General features: G+C 34.2%; 1 protein-coding gene across 6 annotated transcripts in view; it reads right to left on the bottom strand.

Annotated features, from left to right (window-relative positions):
• The window catches only part of CDC14A (cell division cycle 14A), a 57,059-nt gene that overhangs the window by 2,446 nt on the left and 32,108 nt on the right, over window positions 1-22,505 (bottom strand). For 2 of the 6 annotated variants that reach the window (XM_032696274.1, XM_032696271.1), the window contains exons 7-15: window positions 21,536-21,598; window positions 18,393-18,480; window positions 16,960-17,190; window positions 14,697-14,835; window positions 12,553-12,709; window positions 10,513-10,628; window positions 9,902-9,949; window positions 8,705-8,833; window positions 7,437-7,759 (exon numbers count right to left, since the gene is read on the bottom strand). In XM_032696274.1, coding sequence (XP_032552165.1) covers window positions 7,437-7,759; window positions 8,705-8,833; window positions 9,902-9,949; window positions 10,513-10,628; window positions 12,553-12,709; window positions 14,697-14,835; window positions 16,960-17,190; window positions 18,393-18,480; window positions 21,536-21,598 — 1,294 coding nt within the window. The other 4 variants (XR_004358512.1, XM_032696272.1, XM_032696273.1 and 1 more) reach the window with 4 other exon arrangements.

A 22,505-nucleotide genomic window follows, 5' to 3' on the forward strand; every position in this document is an offset into this window, starting at 1 on the left:
TATCCAAACATTTAGCTCATACACAGATGTGTTTAAGAAGTCATTCTGATGAATAATAAGCCTTATATAAGAGACTCATCGCTGTATTAGTATGGTTATAAACAAATAGCAAATAAAAACCCCAAGCATATTTTAGAACTGCAGCAGAATCAGGGAGAACTACTGGAGATCAACATGAGTCCTAAGACAGATCAGAACCTCAGAGTCTTGCCTTCCATTTTCCTACTATTCCTAACCAGTCACTACAGAAATGCTCTTCGGCACCCATAGTGAAACCCATTAGTAGAAGTGCATAATAGATATATAAACTTATAGAGTTCTAACTAATATCACAAAAACACTTTTTCCCCTATATCATAAATCTTAATGTATATTTCCAAAGTTGTCTTTTAAATGTATTTTCACATCTTGAAGATCTGAGACCATCTGGATATTCTTTCCTAGGTTGAAGAAGAAGTGCTGTCACAGCATACAGATTTGAATACCACTGACTAAAAAGGGTCTGGTTTTAGTAAAGGCAAGGCAAAAGGAATAGGTCTTCATTAATGAGCATTTGAAACTTCTGCCCTCTTTCTTCATGATCCTCTAAGGTGTCTTATTTTCAGATGTGTATTTTAATAATAGACAGTTACACTCAATTAGAGCAGTATTTGAAACGGATTCATGAAAACTGAATTCCAAGTAAAGCTGATTAACAAACATTAAAAAGAAAGGCATGAAATTTAATGATATACTCTCATATGTTGTACAGTAATAGATTGCTTATAGCTAGGACAGATGAAAGATGACCAGAAAGCACTGTACACTTTTGGTGATCTTAAAAGCAGTCAGTGTTCGCTGACAAAGAACTGTGAACACCAGTCCTTTATTTTTTTATTTTCTGAATATACAGAAATAATTAAATCTAAACAGGATTATTTTCCAGATTAAGATCCATTTATGTGACTTCCCATAAAGTTCTATTACTAAAAACACAGTGATAGCCCTAACAACTGAGCTATTGTAAAATACAGATACTCATTTTTGAGTTTGGAAAATTAAAATATAGGAGGGAAGGCTTGTTGTTCTGGTGGGTTTTTTTGCTTCTGAGGAAAAGTAATTTGTGCTCTTAAATCTTTTCACATGTCTGAAGAGATTGACTGTAACGTTTCAAAGCCTGTAATTGAGACTTTTTCCTTTTTTTTAATCTTTTGAGGAGTTTTCTATTTTAAAATTTACGTTTGCCATGACTCAAAGTATGGCCTATGATTCTGAAAGCATTATTAAAAACAAAAAGCCCCGATCCACTTTTACAAGTAATATCTGGATTTAACAAAATCGTATTTAAAATCTTATTGAAATAGAGGTAAAAATAGATGGAAAAAAACAAAGAAAACTGACTGCTGAATTGCAATGATGAGTATAAAATCAATTAATGGAGTCAAAGTCTCAATGTGTTCTCCTACAGTGGTCCCATGCTGTGTCATGTTTGGCATTTTATACCCAAGTACCAGACATTTTACCAAATAACTAAGAATTAAGACACAAGGATACCTAATGAAGTTCATGTTAAAGCAACTACTTAGTTCACTAGGCACAGACAGCCTCCTGGAAGAGAAAATAAGCAACAGATCCACCCAGGCACTAGAATTGTATTTGCACACATTCAACATCAGGATCAAGTCAGCTGTGAGTTACCTTTAATAGGGAACAACCCTGTAAGATTTAGGGCTATTTGTTAAGATTTGAACATGTACTTTTCCCAGATAATTGCACAAATGTAATTTAAGTTTTTTGCATTGTGCATCAACTCTCCCAAAACACTGTTGCAATTAGGAGTGTTGCAGTAGGCAAGAATTACTGTGAATACACAAGACCCAATAAACTAATTCAAGATATATTATAGAAAATACAGACATGCTTGAAGCGATCCTTTGCATCTGCTAAATTTACAGATCAGTGAGATGCACTAGCATTTGTCCATCTTTTTGCAAACACTGTCCTGAATTAATAGTAAGTTCTTATTAAGAGAAACTATTCTACAGGTATAATGATGTATATGAATTTTAAAGTACTGCTACCTTTCCCTTTTTTTTTAAAATGTTTCAATCGCACCAGTTTCCATGACAGCTATAGAAGCAAAAGGTGACTCATCTTAAGACTACCCAGTTACATATTCTCCAATGAAAATACATTTTTAAGCGTGATATTTGAATTTAGAGATTTTTTTTTAAAAAAGTAAAAATCTTATTACTGTACCTTAAATGTGATTCTACCTGAAAAGAATAATTCTGCAAATTATAATTGTGAGACATTCTGTTTAATCAAAACATCCAATTTGTAAAATTTCCAAATAAAATATTTATTCTATTTGGCTAGAATGGCAAATTTTCCATTCTTTGAAAATCAGCTTTTCTTTCAGTTCATCAGCATAAACATGATAAAAAGAAGTGGATTTTAAGCTTGCACTGATGAAGGACAAAAACCATTAGGGAAAAATATATGGCTGACAACAACAGGAAGTCATAGTCATGGTTATTTCTTATTGTTCTTTTTTGTTAAATGGAACATGGAACAGCAGTATTAATGTTGTTTCATTACAAAACAGAAAAACAAAAAAAAAAGAGTAGTGAATAACTCTCTTCCATACTGGGGGGAAAAAAAAAAGTACTTGCATAAAAATGAAATTCAAAATTTTCTCACTAATGAGTTTGAAGAACATAAATGAGAACTGAAAAATTACTGTCCTAACCATCTTAAAATGCTCCTGCACCACTGATGTTGATAGTTAACAAAGAGGGACAAATAAGAGTGATAAGGTGATTTTCTAAAATAGAGTATGTGATTACAGCTGGTTAGCTTGATATCTAAGTCACGTAAGGGAGATTTTGCCAATAGAAGAGAGGTAATTAATCAGTATCATTCAAGAGTCCTTTGATGGGCTAAGTTAAGTGAATAAGCATAAAGCACTTCTAGCATAATAGACTTCTGTCAGGTACCTTATTTGATGTGCTCCAATTAGAATTCTGTTTAATGATTTCCACTTCTCTGCTTTCAATGGTGAAATTGCTTGGAAGCCTTGACAGCCAAACCTTAGTCTTGCTGCAGAAAGGGTTTGTGTTACATTGCAGTTCTTTCTGTTTTTAACAGAATTCTGCCAGAAGTGGTATTAAGGCTTGATGCTACTCCATATTTCGCTCATGAGCTTCAGCCCACTGATGCATATCACCAAAAGCAAAATAGCTGGATGTCAGTGGTTGAAGTGGTAAGAAAAAACAAATCTTCTTTGGTTGGCTAATTGGTCCCATTAAAAAAGAGGGGATGGTGAAAAAAATTTATGCTTTTCCACAAAATTCCACATTAAAAAACCCAAGAAAACCCATGGGGAATGCCAGACATGGGACTAAAATACAAAACAGTATTTTTGATGGCAAGAACTCTTTTCTTCCCTCCCCCTAAACTTCCAACGTATTACAGTTAAGAAGATAAAACAAGCTATGGACTAACAAGCAGGACAGCACTCAGTAGCAGCTTTCTGGACCAGAAAGATTTTCAAAAACTGAAGAATTTGAACATTTTCCAAAAGGATATTTGAGCCAACTTAGCTTATCAAAAGAAAATCAACTTGAGATGACTAGCATGAGATGTCTTCATGACAAGAAAATAAGATAATAAAGGACTATAACAGTGACATAATCAAGAGAAACAGAAAGTTTCAGGTTAAAAGTGAAATAGTTTTAAGCATGACTGTGTTCAATCAGTGGGACTAATCATTCAGAAAAAATTATACTGTCCTCAAAATAAGCCATCTGTATAAGCCAGTGAGACGCTCCCTACCAGGCACAAAGCATTCAGAGACTAAATGACCAAATAATCTACTCTTGTCTTACACATCATGACATCACAGTAACTACACTCAACTCAGTCAGTTGTGCATAAAATGGGTAACAATTTAGTGTATTCTGCTGTGATTGTGAGAGATGCACAGGGCCATATGGTATATTTAGAAGCAAATGCATTAATCAGAACATATTTGAAAAACATATTCCAAACAGGAAAACTTTTAAACCATTATACTGAAAGAATATTACTTTACAGTAAATCAGAAACTTGTACTTTGCTACATAGACTTTGCATGGCATGATTCTTCCTAAGAAATGCTGCTTTTCATATCACAGTATATGTTACATAAAATATAGTATTTTTATCTCACCTCACTCTTCAGAGAAGACTGGATATAGAATCTCATATAAAGACCTTGCTGTATTCAACTGTGTATAACCTCTACTCCTCAACAGCAAATGATATCAAGCCAAAAATTTTTCAGAGGTTACACCCTTACATCCTTCCATCCATTACTAAGTCATTAAGATAGGTAGGAAGAAAACTAAAGATGTTCTTAAACAGGAGAAATGTGCATTTTAGAAAGCACTTTTTTCTTCACCGTTTCCCAGTCAACCTAAAACTTTATACTATGCTTAACATATTTCATTTAAATCGGTTTTAAATCACTTCACAGTTCTATTGCAAGGAGACAACAATTAATTTCCTTCTTCAGCACAATGCACACAGCACTAAGTCCCTCTCTGCTGCCAAGATGGCTATTTCACATGTTCACCTGCTCCTTTTCTCTCCTTTAAGTTAAGCAGTAACTAACATTCCTTGCTTTTCTCCCTCTTCCTAAGTCATCCTTATCTAAGAAGGAAAGGCATGCTACAACAGTGGAAGAGTCAGTTACACTGTAAGCCCAGCCCCCCTCCCCACATATATTTGGGAAATTTTTCTGTCACTGCCATTATGTTGAACCTCAAGGATTTATAAGATTAAAGAGAAATCTAGTGCTAACATAGAATTTTGTAAATATCTAGATATAGAAAAGAAACAAAGTGGCACCAGTAATTAACTTCTTATCCTATGCTTAAGGAACAAGCCCACTAACTTTGCTCTCATTGTTAAAAATTATTTGTAGCATTAAGGTAAGGCAACTACCTCTCCAAAGGAGATGACGGTTTTTATTTTCAAAATGTTATATTTTCATTGAACCTTTTAAGCTGTTTGAGGAAACATGCTTATTGTTCCTGTAATTGTTTATATTGCCATTTAATACTCTTGTAAATTTTGGCCAAATGTGAAAGATGTCAGCTTATTTTCATAACTAAGTCACATTACAGTTACAAGGTGTTTTCTTCCCCTTAGGGCACTGCATGTAGGCTTACATGCATATATTTAATGCATAATAGGCAGCTGTAAGTAGAATATGGAAAAAACCTCAAAGAAATGCTGCTGGCAGCATATAATTTACAAAAGATAGAACTGAAAAGAACAAGAATGGACTGACTCTCCAAAGAATTATTGTTCATTACATTCAATATGAGACAATATTGAAAATGAGAAATTTAAAAAAAAAAAAAAAATCAGACACTTTACCACTTAGTTATTCAGATGACTGATTGCTCTCTACCACTGTTGGTGTACTACCCCCAACTGGGGCTCTGTCAGTCCTGAGGACTGAATTTCTGTAAGCATGCTGGAATAAAGAGTGGGAACACCTAAAAAGGATGAGTCTTCAGAGCAATCAGAATTCATGAACAAATAAAAGACTCATTGATGTGCCTCAAAACAAACATTCCCTGCTTGCTGTGCAGCTTTTCATCCCTCTCCTTATCTCTGTGCCTGAAGTAATTAAATTAATTAGTTAAACTAAAGCAGTTTTCTTGTTCTAGAACTTGTTTCCTCATAGAAAAACTGATATGGTTTTTGTATCCATTTGAAGTCTCAATTATATACAGTTTACCTCAATCCCATGCAGTAGGGAAAAACAGTCACATTAGATGTGAAACAACTTCAAAAAACTGAAAGGATGTGGCAATATTCAAGAACTCCCTTGCAAATAAGTTACTGCTGCTGTTTAAAGTCAAGTTTAAACTCAATGCAGATGACTTGGTGATCCTGAGATCATGGAATATTAGCATTTATTTCCAGATAAGCTATAGTGGATAAGAAGCTAAATGTACTTTTCAAATGAGGAGTCTGAAAGCATCCAGTATTTTAAAGAGCTGCTCTAGGTCAAGCACATCCTACCACAGTAGGAAGTATCCACTGACTTAAAGAGAACACAGAATCAAGTTCCCCCGACTAACTCCATTTTCAATATACTTTGTACGTAGGTTAGGTTTCAGTCACATGCAATTTAATTCCACAATAGGACAATGAGAATTTATTTCCTACTGCCATCTATCCTCAGAAAGTGTAATTCATACCCCGAGCTATAAACATGCGGCTTCTGAATTGTAAGAGGTGCCACATCCTAGCTGTTAACATGGGGGTAGGTCCTCCACTTCTGCAGGAAAAAGAGAACACAACCCATGAATGATCTTTCCAGCTGACATCCTAGTTTCATGCAATGTGTGTTATTAGCTGCTTTAAGACAGAGACTCACCACACTCAAAACCAGGAGCAGGTGCAACACTAAAATTTTCTTTATACTGAAATAGGAGAGAGAGGTGCAATATTCTGAAGTTATTATACACAAAGCCAATATTATTTTCAGCGAGTAAAAAAATAAAAATCTGAAGTGTCAGTACTAGTAAACAGAGGCTGACAAGTTCAATTAATTGTAGGCAAAATAGTCTATTAAAAACACTGCACTAAGTTTTATAATTAGTAGAATATCAAATATTTGAAAACTAGAAATTTTAAATTGGTTTTAGATTTTTAGTAGTAGATATATTTATTTTTTCCCTAGATTAGATGAAGTTATTGCTGATTTCTTAATGGGATTTTCTCTAGTCTCTCTTCTCTGCATTTTGTATAGAATCACTTTCAAGTTGCATTAATTTATCTGTGCATCTTCTTTATACAGACTCTTTCACACCAAAAAAAGAGCATAAAATAAGTCCAAGGCAGCAAAGTTGTTGAGGAATGAAAACTGCAATGTGAAACCATCAGAAATATCTTGCTCTATACTTTTCACATTTGGTGTTAGAAAAGGACTAGGTTTCAAATCAGGAGGACTAATCTTTGAAATAAGCCCTATCTTTAAGGATGTTTACCTTTTATTATGATACATAGAAAACCTTCTTTAAATCTGCTACTACATGAAGATAAAGATACATAATAAAGTTATAAACTATGTTATGCATAATTTGAAATAAAAAAATCCAAAGGATAGGATGGTCCATTAAAAAAAAAATATCAGAAAAGGTGTGAAAGTTCAGGAGTCATTTATTTTAGTGAACCTTCCATGTACTAGATATTTAAAAGACATGGAAAACCTCCCCAGCTGAAATGATAATTACTTAAAAAGATAACACAAAGGTGCTGTTCAGAAGTGTTAGAGGAAGTCAGAGAATTATGCTGAGTTAAGATTTTTTTTTTTGCGACAGTTTTGCTCACAGAAGCAAGGCAGAAAAGCATCACTCAGCTGCCTGGAAGTGCTGTTGTGAGTAGGAACTTACAGGGATTAATTGACTCTGGTATGGTGTTGGAGGAGCTGTAAGGCCCATAAAGGAAGGCTGGTGCGTACCCATCTGTCACGGCGTTGTGCAAACTGCTTTGGCTGCTCAGGTTGTTGCCACTACTGCTGCTTCTGTTGTACAAGTTGTTGTTCAGCTCACGGGTATTTCTGTGTGGCAGCTGCAAGCTGCCGTTCGGGTGGCTGGAGATATGGCTTACAGAAAAACCTGTCCTAGAGCACGATGATTTCATTTTGCTCTCATCATCATCTGAAGCAGAATACAGGTTCCCTAGAGAACTGGCTAGTCTGGAGTTTATGGAAACGCTGAATGGAAAACACATGCAGGGAAAAAAATATACACAAGGTATGTAGAGATATATACAAAAATGTAACAGACAATTCAGAAGGCATTAGGAGAATAACACAGACCATTCTGAAATAATTTGTGTTCCCACACAGGTTCATCTTCTAGCTCCTAAGTAATGAAAAGCAGAATTCTTTGTCAGGAGTTCCCAAGTTTTGCTTATTCAGCACTACCACGGCCAGCTTTCAGCTCTGTCAAACCATATGCACATGCAAGAGATCGTGTTAAAAGGTTTAGGCAGTATCTGATCTACGCTGAAGTACTTTTTGTACATGTGACAGTTTAGGAACTCCTCTTCTGCTGCTTGAAATCAGTAATGTGGTATAAACCTTCAAGTAACCAAGAAGCAATATGATAAAATCTGAGAATAAAAATAGGGTGTCCTGAAATATCTCAAGTCAGTTACTCTCTTCAGGTAAATATTTGTGCCCAGAGTTATTAAAAATGCATTTATCATTCTAAATTTCATTTAACATATATAATTACTTAGGACAACAGTAATAATGGAAATAAATAGCAATAAATCAAAGGTTCATAGAAGTCATATTGATTACCACTCAGTATTCTTCTGAGAGTAACAGTATATTCAATTATGGGAATACCTGCAAAATGTCTACGAACTGACATAAGCGGAAAAAAACCCCAAAACTTCAGCAATGTAATACTGTTTCTGACGACACAATCCCAACAAAATGCTCAGACCAGGAGGACAGGTTTTAGCTTTTCTTTGTTTTTTAAATCTGCAGGCAACTAAAGCTTGGCTCGTGGAACAGCAAATGACTTTGTAAATAAATTTAAGCCTTCTTACACCCAAGAACAGCAAGCGCTTCACAGACTGCATGTGTGCTGACAACCAGTGGAGAATACGGTAAGTACTTGAACCAAAATGAGAAGAAGAAAGAAACCTTTTGAGGTTAGATCCTGAGGATGTTGCAAGTCTGCTTATTCTTTCTGCAGATGGTGAGTTAACTGCCATCACTTTGGAGGCCTTCAGAGGAGACATGGATCCTTCTGTGCTACCTGAAGTATTCAGTCTAAAAGGAGTACAGAGTTCTAGTGAGAAGCAAGATTTTATAATTAAAATATCCATCTCAAACACATACAGTCTAGTCTTTCAATACATAGACTGGTATTTTAAAAAGTGGGAATTCTCAAGTCTGAGAACACCAAAAATGCAACAATTTGGCTGTTTTCAAGTATCTTTTCAAAAAAACTTTTCAAATATTCCACTTCAAGAATTTCCCATGCTGCACCTTATTATACAGTTATAGGCTACTTTTCACTTTGATATTTTATGAAGGCCAAGTGTCCATTTTTTATAGATTTACTGTAAATTTTATCATAGATTTTAAATGTAAATTTGAGAAAGAACGCTTTTTGTGCTTATAAATCGAGTATGAGTAGAAGAAAATGACATTGCAGCTTTCATGAGATCATCATCATTTCCAAATGACAGCATGAACGTTTTCACAAAGTTGCACAGAACATACAGCTCCTTCTACAGTGGGGCTCTTAAAGATCAAATTCTTCATGGTTTGAAACTGAGCTGTATATATGTTACACTGGACTACATTATGGTTGCCTACAATAGTTTGTTAAAACTATTTTTTGTTTTATTTTTTTTTAATTTTTGTTTAATTTTTGTTAAATTTTCTCCATCCTTAGACCAGGGCATATTATCATGATCAGACCTTAACAGATCAAAGAACTTGGGTACAAATCTCCAAATACAAGCACAGAAGGAATGGCATTAAACAGAAGTAGCTTTAATTACCAAGAAAGGGTAAAACAGACATTTTCAATGTTAGCCATATGGAGTAATCCAACCCAAAAATCCAGGTCACAAAACTAAAAAAATTGTGCTCTTTGTAGTATTAATGCTTTCTAATGACAGAAATTTTGTCTTATATGTTGTATATTAGATTCAATGGGGTAAAGCATGCAATTTGCAGGTGTTTCAAAAACTTTGTTACCTGCCTATTCCTGTTCTTGTAAGCCAGAAATTGCTTATCAATTGATGTGATAACTATGACCCAAAATGCTGAAAATTAAGACCCAAGTCAAGTGGTACACATTTATAACTAGAACTTTAAAGTTAATACCTGAAGGGTTGTGATATTGACCTGGTGTGCAATTTCATGTCTTGCAGCCTAAAGAAACAAAAGCAGCAGTCTTTATCCAAGGATAAAAAGCCTTTCCCCTCTGCCAAAGTATATTTTCATGTCTCAGGCTGGCTTAAAATACAAGACCAAGAATTAAGAGTTATTGACAATCACTATCTTAATTTACAGGTAAACAGCAGACAGGTACTTCAGGTTTATTTTCACAGTTCATATTTTTACTGGTTCAGAAAAGTAATTATAGAAAGACAAATAAGTTCACTGAAGAATATTTTGTTCAAGTCGTAAGTTTTAGAATGCTAGATAAATAGAAATGTGAAGGTTTTCAGATTTTTTTTTACATTATCTTTTATGCCTACACAGTAAGAAGAGATCCTGAACAGAGAGACAGAAGGGGAAAAGAAGATAAAAGAAAAAATTAATAAACCAAATCTCCAGCTAATAGATATATACCTAGAGAAATTTCCACCACAGACAGTGGTACAATTTACAGTTAGTACCACTGCCTTAAACAAGATCACGTACTTGCCACACAGATCTGATAGCATGGACAGAATCTAAAATTGCAAATGACCTCAGAATAACTTAATTACCTCAGAGGTCCAGTTGTAGCAGAACAAGGCCGTCTCCGACTTTTTAAGGCATTGAGCTTATCTCCCTGTGTCATGCCATTCTGAGTTTCCACATCTGCTTTGTCTTCAAAATCATTCTGGGAAACACAAAAGGATGCAAGCAAGAGAATATATCAAATCCTCTGGAGCAGTGTAGTTTCAAAGAACTGAACATCTCCTTCCTGAAGATTAAAATCTAAAAGACTAATCTACCATCCTCTGCATACATCGGCACTACTCTTCGCATAGCTCCAGCAGATTAAATGTGTCACTGTACAAACACATGTGCACAGAGGATTGTTGCAGAATCTGACCTCAAAGTCAGTTCAGGATGCTCAAGTCTAATGCCAGCATTTATTTACTTCAAAGAAGTCTGGTTTTGTAGAACATAAACCTCAGCTACTTCGACCATAACTACTTTTAAAGTTATCATCAGCACGGAAGGAAAGCAGTAACACAAAATTTTATGTTATGCACAAATGAGGAAGAAATTTAGATAAAGCTGTATGTCCTACAAGAGGCACTAAAAATCAACTTTACTAAATTACTACATTTAAAAAATAAACAAGTAAAACTTGTGATGATCTCTAGAAAAATAAGTTTTGAAAAAGAAATTCCTATGTGAACTTAATAAGGAATATAAAATGAACAGATTTCAGAGTTTTATCCTATTTCTTCTAGCTTTAGAAAACAATAAACACTCTAAGAAATATTAAAAGTGTATACCAACACTGTTAAAATGCCTATTTACAATTTCAGATTGATCTCAAAATACAATAATACCAATTATACTTCATTTGACCCTAGATCAAGTATTCTTACCACAGTTCCTACTGTGCTTAAGGGAACTCAGTGCTTTGGATAAAACAGAACAATAGTTTATGCCATTAACCAACATAAAAGACTGCCAGAAGTAGTAATATGATTGAAGTTGATAAAATGATGTGATGGACTAACTGTTGCATTAATTATAGGAAAATACAAATATCTTAGCTAGATTTCATTGGATTATAAGATAGGCCATTGTTACCTATCATTCAGCCACATGCTGATAAATTTTGTTTCACAGTCTTTACCTGCCCTACAGTTACTGCATGTAGCTGCCCCCTCTTCTGATTCTTTGACCTCATGCATTTTGGGGACTGGGAACATTACTTTGCTTTGAGCTTCTAGAGAGCCCTATTTTAATGAGGTCTTGAGATATAACCAAATATCCAAAGATAAGTCAAATATTTTGAAAACCAAATGTTGAACAACTTTAATATGACATCTGTAAAAAAGTGAAATATGGGGAAACAGTACCTGTACAGAAATCTATTCAAGATGCTCTTCCAGATTATGACAGATGATTATTTTAATTTATACTAATAATTATATGAACAAGGTGCTCACTATATCCCTGATCTTTCACATCAAGCAAAGAGTTCCATCAGCAACCTAAAACCTCTTTAGTTATTACAGAGCTGAGAAGGGATTAATCAAATGCATTTGATGCAATTAATCTAAACTGTTTATTATAGACAGTGTAGGAAACTACAGTTTAAGATTTTTACTATTTCAGAAACAAGAATATTTTCACTTTAGTTAAGACTTCATGCCTGTGCTCCCAGAAAGTCGTCATAAGGTCCTTACCCTAAACGTGCACATCACCTCATTGATGCATAATACTGTGATAAAGGGATGGGTATTTATACACTGATGCATTCTCAATTAGAAACTTGGAATAAGTTTTTAACTAATAGGAACAAAAGCTGATTTTTTGTTTTCCTTCATTCTCAAAAAACTGAAATCCCTGAAAGACTGACTTGAAATATGCAAACCTTTTGAGTTTGCAAAATTACCTAAAAAAGTTTTAAATATTACCTGATCTTTTTTCTAATTACAAACTAAAAAAAAATTTATCTGAGAAAAAGCAATCTAATACTAATAAAAGCCTAAACCCCAAAAATCTAAAAGTTATCTACAGCTAGTTATTAAAAGCTCACCTTCAGTCTGTCTGGAATTTTTCCTAAGAACACTTACCTCCCTGTATTGATCCAAGTCTTGTACTTTATTTAGGCTGTCACTGATGGAAATGTCATTCAAGCCACAAAGGACTCTGTTAATGTTTTCATCAACTACTCGCTGTTTCTGCTTTGATCGGATGTGATCTCCCTCCAGCCATAACATTGCTTGCTTCCTTTAGGATACAAAACCAAATCCATTCATATCAACAAATTTTCATAAATATACAAAAGCCAATATGAAAACATGCTACTCTTACAGATTGCCAACATCTGCATCTTCCATACATCTTCATCTGAAAAAGAATTTGAATGTGTATCACAAAAAAAAACCAACCCCAAAACTATGGTTAAAAATAACAACCAAAAACCCCCTGAATCACCAAACAAGTCTGTAGTCATCACAAAAATATTACAAGTACTAAAACTTCATTCCTAGGTGGAATAACTTCATTTTACAAAATCCTTCTGGGAAAAGAGATTAACTAAACAGGAATTTGCAACTACATTTTAAAGGTAGCCTAGAAAACATGCTTGAATTAAATACCTTTGAAATCTTTCAAGATTAATTACATTCACAGTAACAAACTGATTTGATACATACTTGGGTGGAAGCGTTTCTACAGAAAAATCCCCGAACTACCCCCTTTATTAAACCTCAAAGAACCTAAGAGATGAAGCTTTGACACCTATAAAGTTTGGGAGATCAAAGCTGAAAGGGTTTGCTTTTTTGTCAGATGCAATTTTGCAACCTTGAGGGCAAGATATTTTATATTAGAATGATGGAACCGATGTTTCTTCCCAATCCCGTTTTGACGTTACTGGTGACATTGCTTGAATTTTGTCTGATTGTCGAAACAGTTATCTACTACCCTTAGGACATTAGAAAATTCTTACTGAACAATGCTACAGCTCATAGCTATGAGTAAGGTAAGTATAAGTGAAAAAAATCTGAAGTACCTTTGCCTATCTATAAAATCAAACCACGTATTCAATCCATCAAAACAAGAAAAGACATGGGCCTTGTTTTTCTTATAAGTAAACAGCACTTACTAATCACATTATCTATTACCTTTCCTCATAATTTTGCTCTATTGTGCAAGGTATTTTTAAGAATGAACCATCATCCAAGCATCAGCACAGTGTGAAGACGACTATTCTGCCTCCAGTGAACACTTGTGAACGTTTGTGATTCACAGTATTCTGAATAACAGCAAGCCACCTCTCAAATACAGGAGTGTCCATTAGTTGGATAATAAATAAAAATCCCTATTCCTGCTCAATTTCTCTTATCCATTACAGTAATACTTCTTTCTCTGATATCCTATTGATTTTAAGATGCAAGGTTGGTGCATCTTTGACTGTATTCACACAGTGTCTAGAAGAGCTGTTGAATTCTCTTTTTTCCAAAGAGACAAATTTGTAGTGGGTTTTCTTAAAATGTTTTCTCTCATAACAGGGAAAATGCCTCCAAGTAAATATTTTCATGGTATCAGCTCAAAACCAGCAGCATAACCACTGTAATAGTAAATGCACAATGCAGAAAACCACTATGACATTAAACTTGGTGTCTACATCATTGGTACTCACTGCCAGTCAAGATCAAATCTAAAGTTGTATTAAAACCATACATTTGTTTTGCTGACAACTATTAGATTCAAATCAGAAATGTTTCATACATTATGCTAAGGAATCTGTCAGAGATCATAAGCTCTCCACCAAGAACTTATTTAATCTTTAGTTACAAGAAAGAAAAAAAAACAATGATACCATTTTGAGATTCATTTGAAGTCACAGACTACATATAAAGTCTATTCTTCCTTTGTTAATATTTTAATAAATCCTATTTGTTGACTTAATCTTTTGTCTACATCTGTCCACTTCCAACACACTTGTGTAACTCCTAAAGTCCTGAGAAACAAACATGTAGAGTCTTGAGATCGTGTGGCCCTTAAGGGGACAAAGTGCACAGCACTCCAGAGGAGCTGATGGCTTCTGAGTAAGTTAGATTTCAATCCCATATTAACTAACCTTAAATATATTGAGCAGACAATAATATGCAAATGTCAGTAGATGAAGTAGATCCTATAAATAATGCAAGATGGAAAAGAATGTAGAGAAGCAGCTGATTCTTATTAGCAAAGAAGGTGCATATATACGTACTCTTCCAGGAAGTGTTGCTGGGGTCCTATAATAGAGCCTGGTCGACATATTCTTATCCAAGCAATGGCTTCAGCATGTGTGAACTTGTAGTGTTTCATGATGTAACAGGCAATCAGTGTTCCTGTTCTCCCCAGGCCAGCTACAGAAACAGAAGTATCAACAGTCAGTAATGAGCATTTCATAATTATCAAATAAAAGTTTGGGATGTAAGAAGACTTCTATGTGATGTTATTCACCATCTTAGTATTTGAAGAAAGAATCTGTGATTCAGTATCCCCTTTATCACATAATTGGATTGCAGTGCTGTATAAGAACAACTATTTCATTCTTACAAAAAGTAAACAGTGCTTAGAAGAATGCATGAAACAGCAATCACTTGTGCCACTCAATTCTACTTCATATTTTGTTTAAAAAAAGGCTGATATTTTTTTAAAAAAGCTGTGATCAAGCTGAATACCAACTTTATATTTATAAAACCAGTAAAAATCCACAATCAAAGTACCTTTGAGAGGTCAGCACACATACTTAAAAATCATGGTGCAAATACACATCCACATCACAGAGAGCACGTGTCTTCTGAGCCAGTGGTTTTTTCTTTTTGAAAAAGTTTTGTTGTGAAACCAACAAAACTTATTCAAAAAACTATTCACCACTATCTATATAAAGAACAATGAATGTTGACCAGGACATAATATTAGATATCAATAGCTTAAAATAATTTAACCCACTGCCCCCCAAATCACAAAGTAATCCACGTTTTAAGGGGAGAACAGAGAGACAGAAAAAATAGCTTTACTAGCAAAATCTCTAACTATAGAGTGAGGATTAATCTCTTTCTAGCCCTGTGTCTTGTTGACTAGTAAAGCATCACCCCATTTAAACCTTATTTTCCCCCGAGTACAATATTGGAAATTTGCAGTCTCATAGTGGCTGACTGTTGTTTATGCACCAACAACAATCCACATGGAAACTCCCTAAGCAGCCAGACATCTGCTGATAATTCCATATACAACTACGAGCTCCTTACATTTAACCAATATCTAAATCCTGCCCTTTTTTGAAAGTGAAGATGACCTAGGTAAAAGGATGAGGGTAGAAGTTCACAAACTGAGGTTCTGTAACTGTACACTGGAAGACAAGATCTGAAGAATCATTTAAAAGGGGAAATAGCAATTTCAGTTCTGCTCTTTAACTTCCTGCTAATGTGCAAACTTTCCATTATAATCCTTTGCATTGAACTTTTCTATAATTTTTGGGACAACCAATTTCTAGTTGGAAAGCTGTGCTTGGAATATCTCTGCAATATATTAAATCTGAGTTAGGTCTGACTTAGCTGTTGATTTAACTTTGTATAGGCTTATCTAGAAGGCTGTAAAAAACTAAAAAGAATAAGATCGTTAGTTTGCTTATTAAATCGTCAGACAAAAGACCAAAAATACTTCAGTTCAGAAAGCACACGTATATCTCAATAGAAATTATGTTATATTCCTTTAGCAGCCAAACCTGGAGAATAATGTACTCCTGCTAATCAATAGTTTATACTCTCATTTAGCCAAATAGCAGATGTCCAGCTTATTAATGCCACAATTTCTGGTTTCTAGCAACCATAACAACTTGTTAGCAAATAAAGCATTTATCTTTGATATGCACGTTTATTGTTCATAGGAAAATTATGAATAGCATCATTCTTGCTTCTGATTGGCAAGACATTCGTCTCCACAATGTCTTTACACAACGTGAAACATAAACCAAGCTGAACTCTTCAAAGCCTTTGTTCTAAGCATATTTTGTGTATTTTTGGGCTGATTTGCTGAATTAGGCTGGTTTGAAATGCTAGCATCACAATAACTCATATTAAATTGAAATGTGGAATTCATACTCAACAGAAAAATGTAGAACAGTCCAAAAGCACAAAGAAAACCTTTTAGTCTTTTACATTTCCTAGCTAATTATCATAATGCTGTAAAAGCATAATGCAAAAGAGAAACCTGCATCAACTAAATCTCATGTTTTCAAGTTGATATTAAGAAAAAAACAGCACAATGAACAACAGATTGTCAGTTGCTGAAAGTAACAGTGTAGGATGAAAGAACTTAATATACACATGAAAATAACAAATATTTGGCATATATTTAGTCAAGTATCATAAAGCAATATTACTTTCACAACCAGAAAGTGTTATTTGTTAAATGCTTTATTTCTGGATAAACTCTATGGATTTATAGATATTTTGAACTTTGATCTGAGAAGTAAGTGCCCACACCTTTACAATGTACAGCAATGGCACCGTCAGCATTTTCACAGATGGTCAGGAACCTCTGAACTATACTGTCACTTGGTGTGCTTCCATCTATGAAGAACAGGTCATAATGCTCGAAACCAGCATCAGTAAAGCGTTTGGCCTCATAAATTTTTTTGTTTAGTCTTATGATTGATGTGACGTTATGTTTCTTGAAATAGGGAAAGTAGGCTTCAGGTGCATGAAGGGGATAACCTACAAAAAAAGAAAGCCACAACCACTGAACACCATAGATAAAGTTCAAAGCCCTACTAGTGAAAATTGCCCCCCAAACCTTTCTTGAATGATAAACATTAATACTAAAAATGCTTTAATATTTTATTCAAAATAAACATGTTAAATGATATAAAAAATTGTCAAAACACGCTCATGAAGATCACTATTATTAAAAAAGTATCAGGAGGAAGAATGTTAAAGCACAGTATGTGTGAAACACTGTGTTGTCTCCTGTTTAGCCCCCACTCCCCTCTGCAAGGAGGGTTCTATACATAAAGCTAGGCACATATATGAACTCAGCATTTCAGAACAGCTGTCTATATACAGATAGACAGTCAAGCTGCAGATGAAAATAAAAACATGCTTTAAGAGGAAACACTGTTTTATGAGGAAAATAGAGTGCTGATCTATATTATGGATGAGAGGAAAGAGTTAAAGAACAAATAAGTCAAAGAATAAACTGCAGCACTAAAGACGTTCTTGACCTATGCTGAAGTAAAAAAGTTTTATTGCCTTGATTCTCTGTTGAGAGACAAAAGGATCCTCTAGATGAAGATGGGGGCACAGGGAGGGAGGTCAAACACCAACCACAACACAGCTGCTTAGGACAAGTCATATATGCATTAATAAATGCAATTAGAATTTCAGCATAATGAGAAAAATGTAGGTTTGTAATATGCACTTACACTCACCTGGGTGAGGCTTATCTAGTGTTTCACAACTGATTTTAGTGTTAGTGCTAATTTAGCAATTTTCAGTTATACACATGTTGTAAATAGTTCTTCAGTAGTAAAGGCAAGCTTCGTTTTAAAGTCTTTCCCTGTTTTGGTTGCAAACTTCTTAACAGTCTTCTGTGCTTTATGCAACTCGCCTTTAATTCTACATATTTACTGTATCAATTTACTGTCTCCAGGTTCCAGGAGAAAATTAAGGGACCGAAGTTTCTCAGGCACTTTGACACAGAATGAAAGTCATTGACTGTTAGAAGAACTAAAACTCTTATAGCAAAAATTCCAAAACCTTTTGAATTAAGTTCTATGATCATATACAAAATGCTCACCGAATGATTATTTCTCAAGATTAAAACTTATCTATAAACCTCTTTATCTTCTTATTTGCTGTGACAATTCAACATGCTGGAAAAATAAGATCATAGAATATCATTAGAACATACACCATACCATTTTCAAGTTTGCTTTTTGGGTGTGGTCCACTAAAAGCCAAAAATTTTCCCGGAATAATCCAGTTGAAGTCACCATTTTCCACTCGCTACAAAAATTTCAGAAGAGAAAGAGGAAAGCATTTTAATACCTGATTATACAAGGTTAAAAAAATTACTCAATATTTTATTTTATTTTTTTACTGTGTTCTTGCTGCATTAAAACAAAATGCTTCAAATGTAATTAGCTAGCTTACCTATATGGGACAAACTAACCATAGGCTGCTTCTCAGAAATCTCTTAATAAAATAAAATGGAAACAAAACTTGCTGAAGTTTTCCAATAAAAGCTGACATATCCTTTATCTAAGATTTCTCCTTTAGAGTGTTCAGTGTTTTAGGATACCTATTAATATCAACACTGACAAACCGACATTTTTCTATGTTTTAATCAAAGACTATAGAAAAATGCTTCTCTGTAAGGCACTGGCTAAAAAGCTCAAATCACAGAAGACAAATTTAAAACCAATTAGCCTCCAAAAGAATTATCTTTTCCCTGTAGAAACTGAAATTTACATATTGGCATAAGCTCTGATGAGCCAGTAATCAAAGAAAAGTATAAATCAAATAAAAAGACTAAATTCTAAAAAACTTTCAAACTGACATTTTGCATTTCTTGCTCACATTTACATAAAAACTTTGAAAAGGCTCTTCAAATTCTGTCAGTGCTAAAAATGAAAGCTTCTTTGGAAATATGTAACATGAACTGTAGTTCAGAACTGCCTTCTTTTCTTTTTTTAATTGAAGACTGCTCATTCCTCATTTGGCAATGCAGTTATTCTCAGCATGACTTTTTTAAGGACATGGCACTCAATTCAACTGCATTATTAAGCTTGTGCTTTTAGCTCTCAGCTCATCAAAACATCCTAATGAGTGAAAGGTTCTGATAATGGACATCACTGTAATCAATTCACCAACTGTTGGCTTAGCTGAACGCATTAGGCTTGCTCCAAATGTCCTCACACAGGGGTTGCATAAGCACTAGTGAGCCAACCTCACTGCCAAGCCAGGACCCTGCACCCCCCCGGATTTGTGTCACAGACCACAAACTCAACACTGTAGCACCTTTACTCCCTTTAGGGAAGAAGTCCTGTTCAGTAAGTTAGAAGTATTTTTGTATTTGTATTTTTATTTGTGAATTAAGTAGTTCTTTATAGTTACAGGGGTTACTGAGAATCACTTAGATATCTGTAGTTCATATTGCTTAAAATTTATGTACATGCAAACAACATTATTACTCAAAAACTTAAGAACTTCAGTAATTTACATCTAGTCCAACAAAAGGGGAATTACCTGTCTTTATAATATAGTAAGATAAAAGAACTATAAACATGAAATAAAATTTCCTTTAGCCTGCTCCATTTAAGTCGTATGCAACTTTTCTCCACATAACCACACATTTGAAGACCTAACATAGTAAAAACCTGGAACACTTAAAGCTTTTGAAATATAGCACAGGACATATCTACACATAAAGCTGACCACGATGTGTAAAAAAAGAGAAGACATACCAGAAAATGGACAAAAAACTAAAGATGATTCCAAGTTCTTGCTTCTTAAACTCAGTAAGCAGCATACTGTAAACATCGTTCACACACATGTACTTTTCACAAACTAAAATGATGTTAAGCATTAAACAAGATAATGGAATACCTTTAGTCAATTATTATAATACTTTTTTTGAGGCCGACTAATGCCTACCTCATGGACAGAATTAGAATTCCTAATAATTCCCAAGTACCATTTATTTCTAGAACAGGTCTTTTCCTTTTGTACATAGATTAAGCAAAAAAAGCAGCAATACTTTAAATTTTTGTTCCTGTTCACTTAATTTTGGTAATTCAGCAAAGGCTATACCAATTCCTCAACCTAATCATTATGAAACATTACAGGATAGAGAAATCCTACAAATACTTTCTAGTATTGTGAATAGATTATTCTATAGAATAGAATAGATTAGTCTATACTGTTATAGACTGCTGATTGCAAACAACAGATACTTTACAGATTTGTGCTATTAATTATGTTTTCCCACTGTTTATTCCTCTTCTGCCTTCACTGCCTTCAACATTCATGAGGTAATTCAGTATGTATCTGAAACACATACAGCTATAGGAAATGCTCTTAAAATGGACGCTTTCAGACTGAGCAACTCTATTCCCAAGTTTTCTGAAAATTGCAATAGAGGGGAAGAATAGCAGAAGAATACTGGCTACAGTAAAGTAACACAAGTCTAAAAAACCAGAGAGTTTTATATATAGACTAGAGGTATACTAAATATTTGAATATATATCTTTCTGCTTAACCAATAAAATTTCAGGAATTTAGAAAAGTTCCAAAGATGAGGTCCAATACAACTGTTCTGGACCATATGTACATACACCTTCTGTGCCTGAAATTTCCTCCGTACACAGCCCAATTCACAGGTACAGCACGGGCATATTTTAAAGCTTCTCTAAGGCAATGTAGCTTGAAATAACTTTCTTCTTCTAGCAGATAAAGGTGTGTATGTTACAAAGCCTTAGAAGCATCCAGAGACAACCAGAGTTTGTCTATACTTAAGTTGCAAAACGGTTGGCAAAACAACGAATGACATCTGTTAGCCTTCTGGGACTTCATCAGGAAATATTTTGTATGTATTTCCATTATTAGAATCTCCATATAATGCCTCCTTTACTAAAAAAAAAAAAGTTCAAAATGTCCTTAATCTATGTGGGAATAAAAAAATTCGACATATATTTGGGACTAATAGGAGCACAAGAAGCAGCTAACAAGTGCTGCAAGAAAACACATATTCTGTGAGTCAGCTGAGAAACTTTGGATCGGATCCTGGGGGAAGGCTGGGAAAGCATGAAAGACATCCCAGAAGCCAGAAAGGCTGCTAGAAAAGGGTAGATTTATTATGTGATGCACTGAAATTGCAAGGATATTAATGCTGTGTGTTTTTCACACAGAGCATACATGTTTCAATGTACATACCTTACATATGAACACCGGGTTTTACTTGAATTAAAATGTGTTTCCAGTATGTTCTAAGTTGTGGGATACTGTGTACTCTTATTTTAGGTAAACCAAACACATTCAACTCATTATTAAATGTACAAACCTCATAGTGTTCATATTCCTCCACATCAAATGTCTTAAAGTCAAAAAATCCATGCTGCAAAGCCTAAAAGGCAACAAGGTGTCAGTTTATACTGAAATATGATATATAATTTCATTTTATACTACTACGTTGAGAATCAGAACTAAATCCCTAGATGTTTATGTTTATTGAAGCCTTTTTGTTAAGACAACATTACATTTTGCACAGATTAACAACACAGACAACAAAAACTCCAACAATGTCACTGAAATACGTTAGATTCATTATTTCCCCTTCAAAGACATTATGATGGGACACAAAGTTGTTGCATATCACTTAAATTATAAAACTGATTCTCCCCACCCCACCATGTGTGATTTTTTTCTGTATTGCAGATGACAAGTAAAAAGCAATTCCCTTTTTGTCATACACTCATTCAATGATTTCTATGCTTGAATGTATTTTCATGCAGTTGGACATAAAACACTGAGAACATTGAGAGTTTATTCATTTTCCATACTTTATATGATACTCTGGTTTTATCACCATAATACCTAGGCAAAATGGCACGTACAGAATACAGTACCATGCATAACCTGTATTTTATTACTTCTTTTAATACACAGATAAAGTTCACTAGACTACATTAGACAGTGTCTATTACAGGATTGAAAGAAGTTTTGTATTTGATTACTGTGCTATTATTAAATATGCCAATTTTGTACTGAAGATTTGTGTATAATACCATACTGAAAACAATTCTATGAATACAGAATTCATAGCACAAATTTATTTCAAAGAATATGCAGAAGGCATTTCTTCAATACTGAATCTATTCCATTCTGAGAAGTGTAGATATTACACAATATTCTGGGATTAAGGTATGATAAAAAAAAAATCACAGATCTATGATTTTAAAAAAATAATCATCAGACTGCTATTATTTGCTACATATAGAGTACCTTTTTTAGGACAAAACAAAAATCACAGC

The sequence above is a fragment of the Chiroxiphia lanceolata genome, chromosome 9 (genome assembly GCF_009829145.1).
Source record: "Chiroxiphia lanceolata isolate bChiLan1 chromosome 9, bChiLan1.pri, whole genome shotgun sequence".
Lineage (NCBI taxonomy): Eukaryota > Metazoa > Chordata > Aves > Passeriformes > Pipridae > Chiroxiphia > Chiroxiphia lanceolata.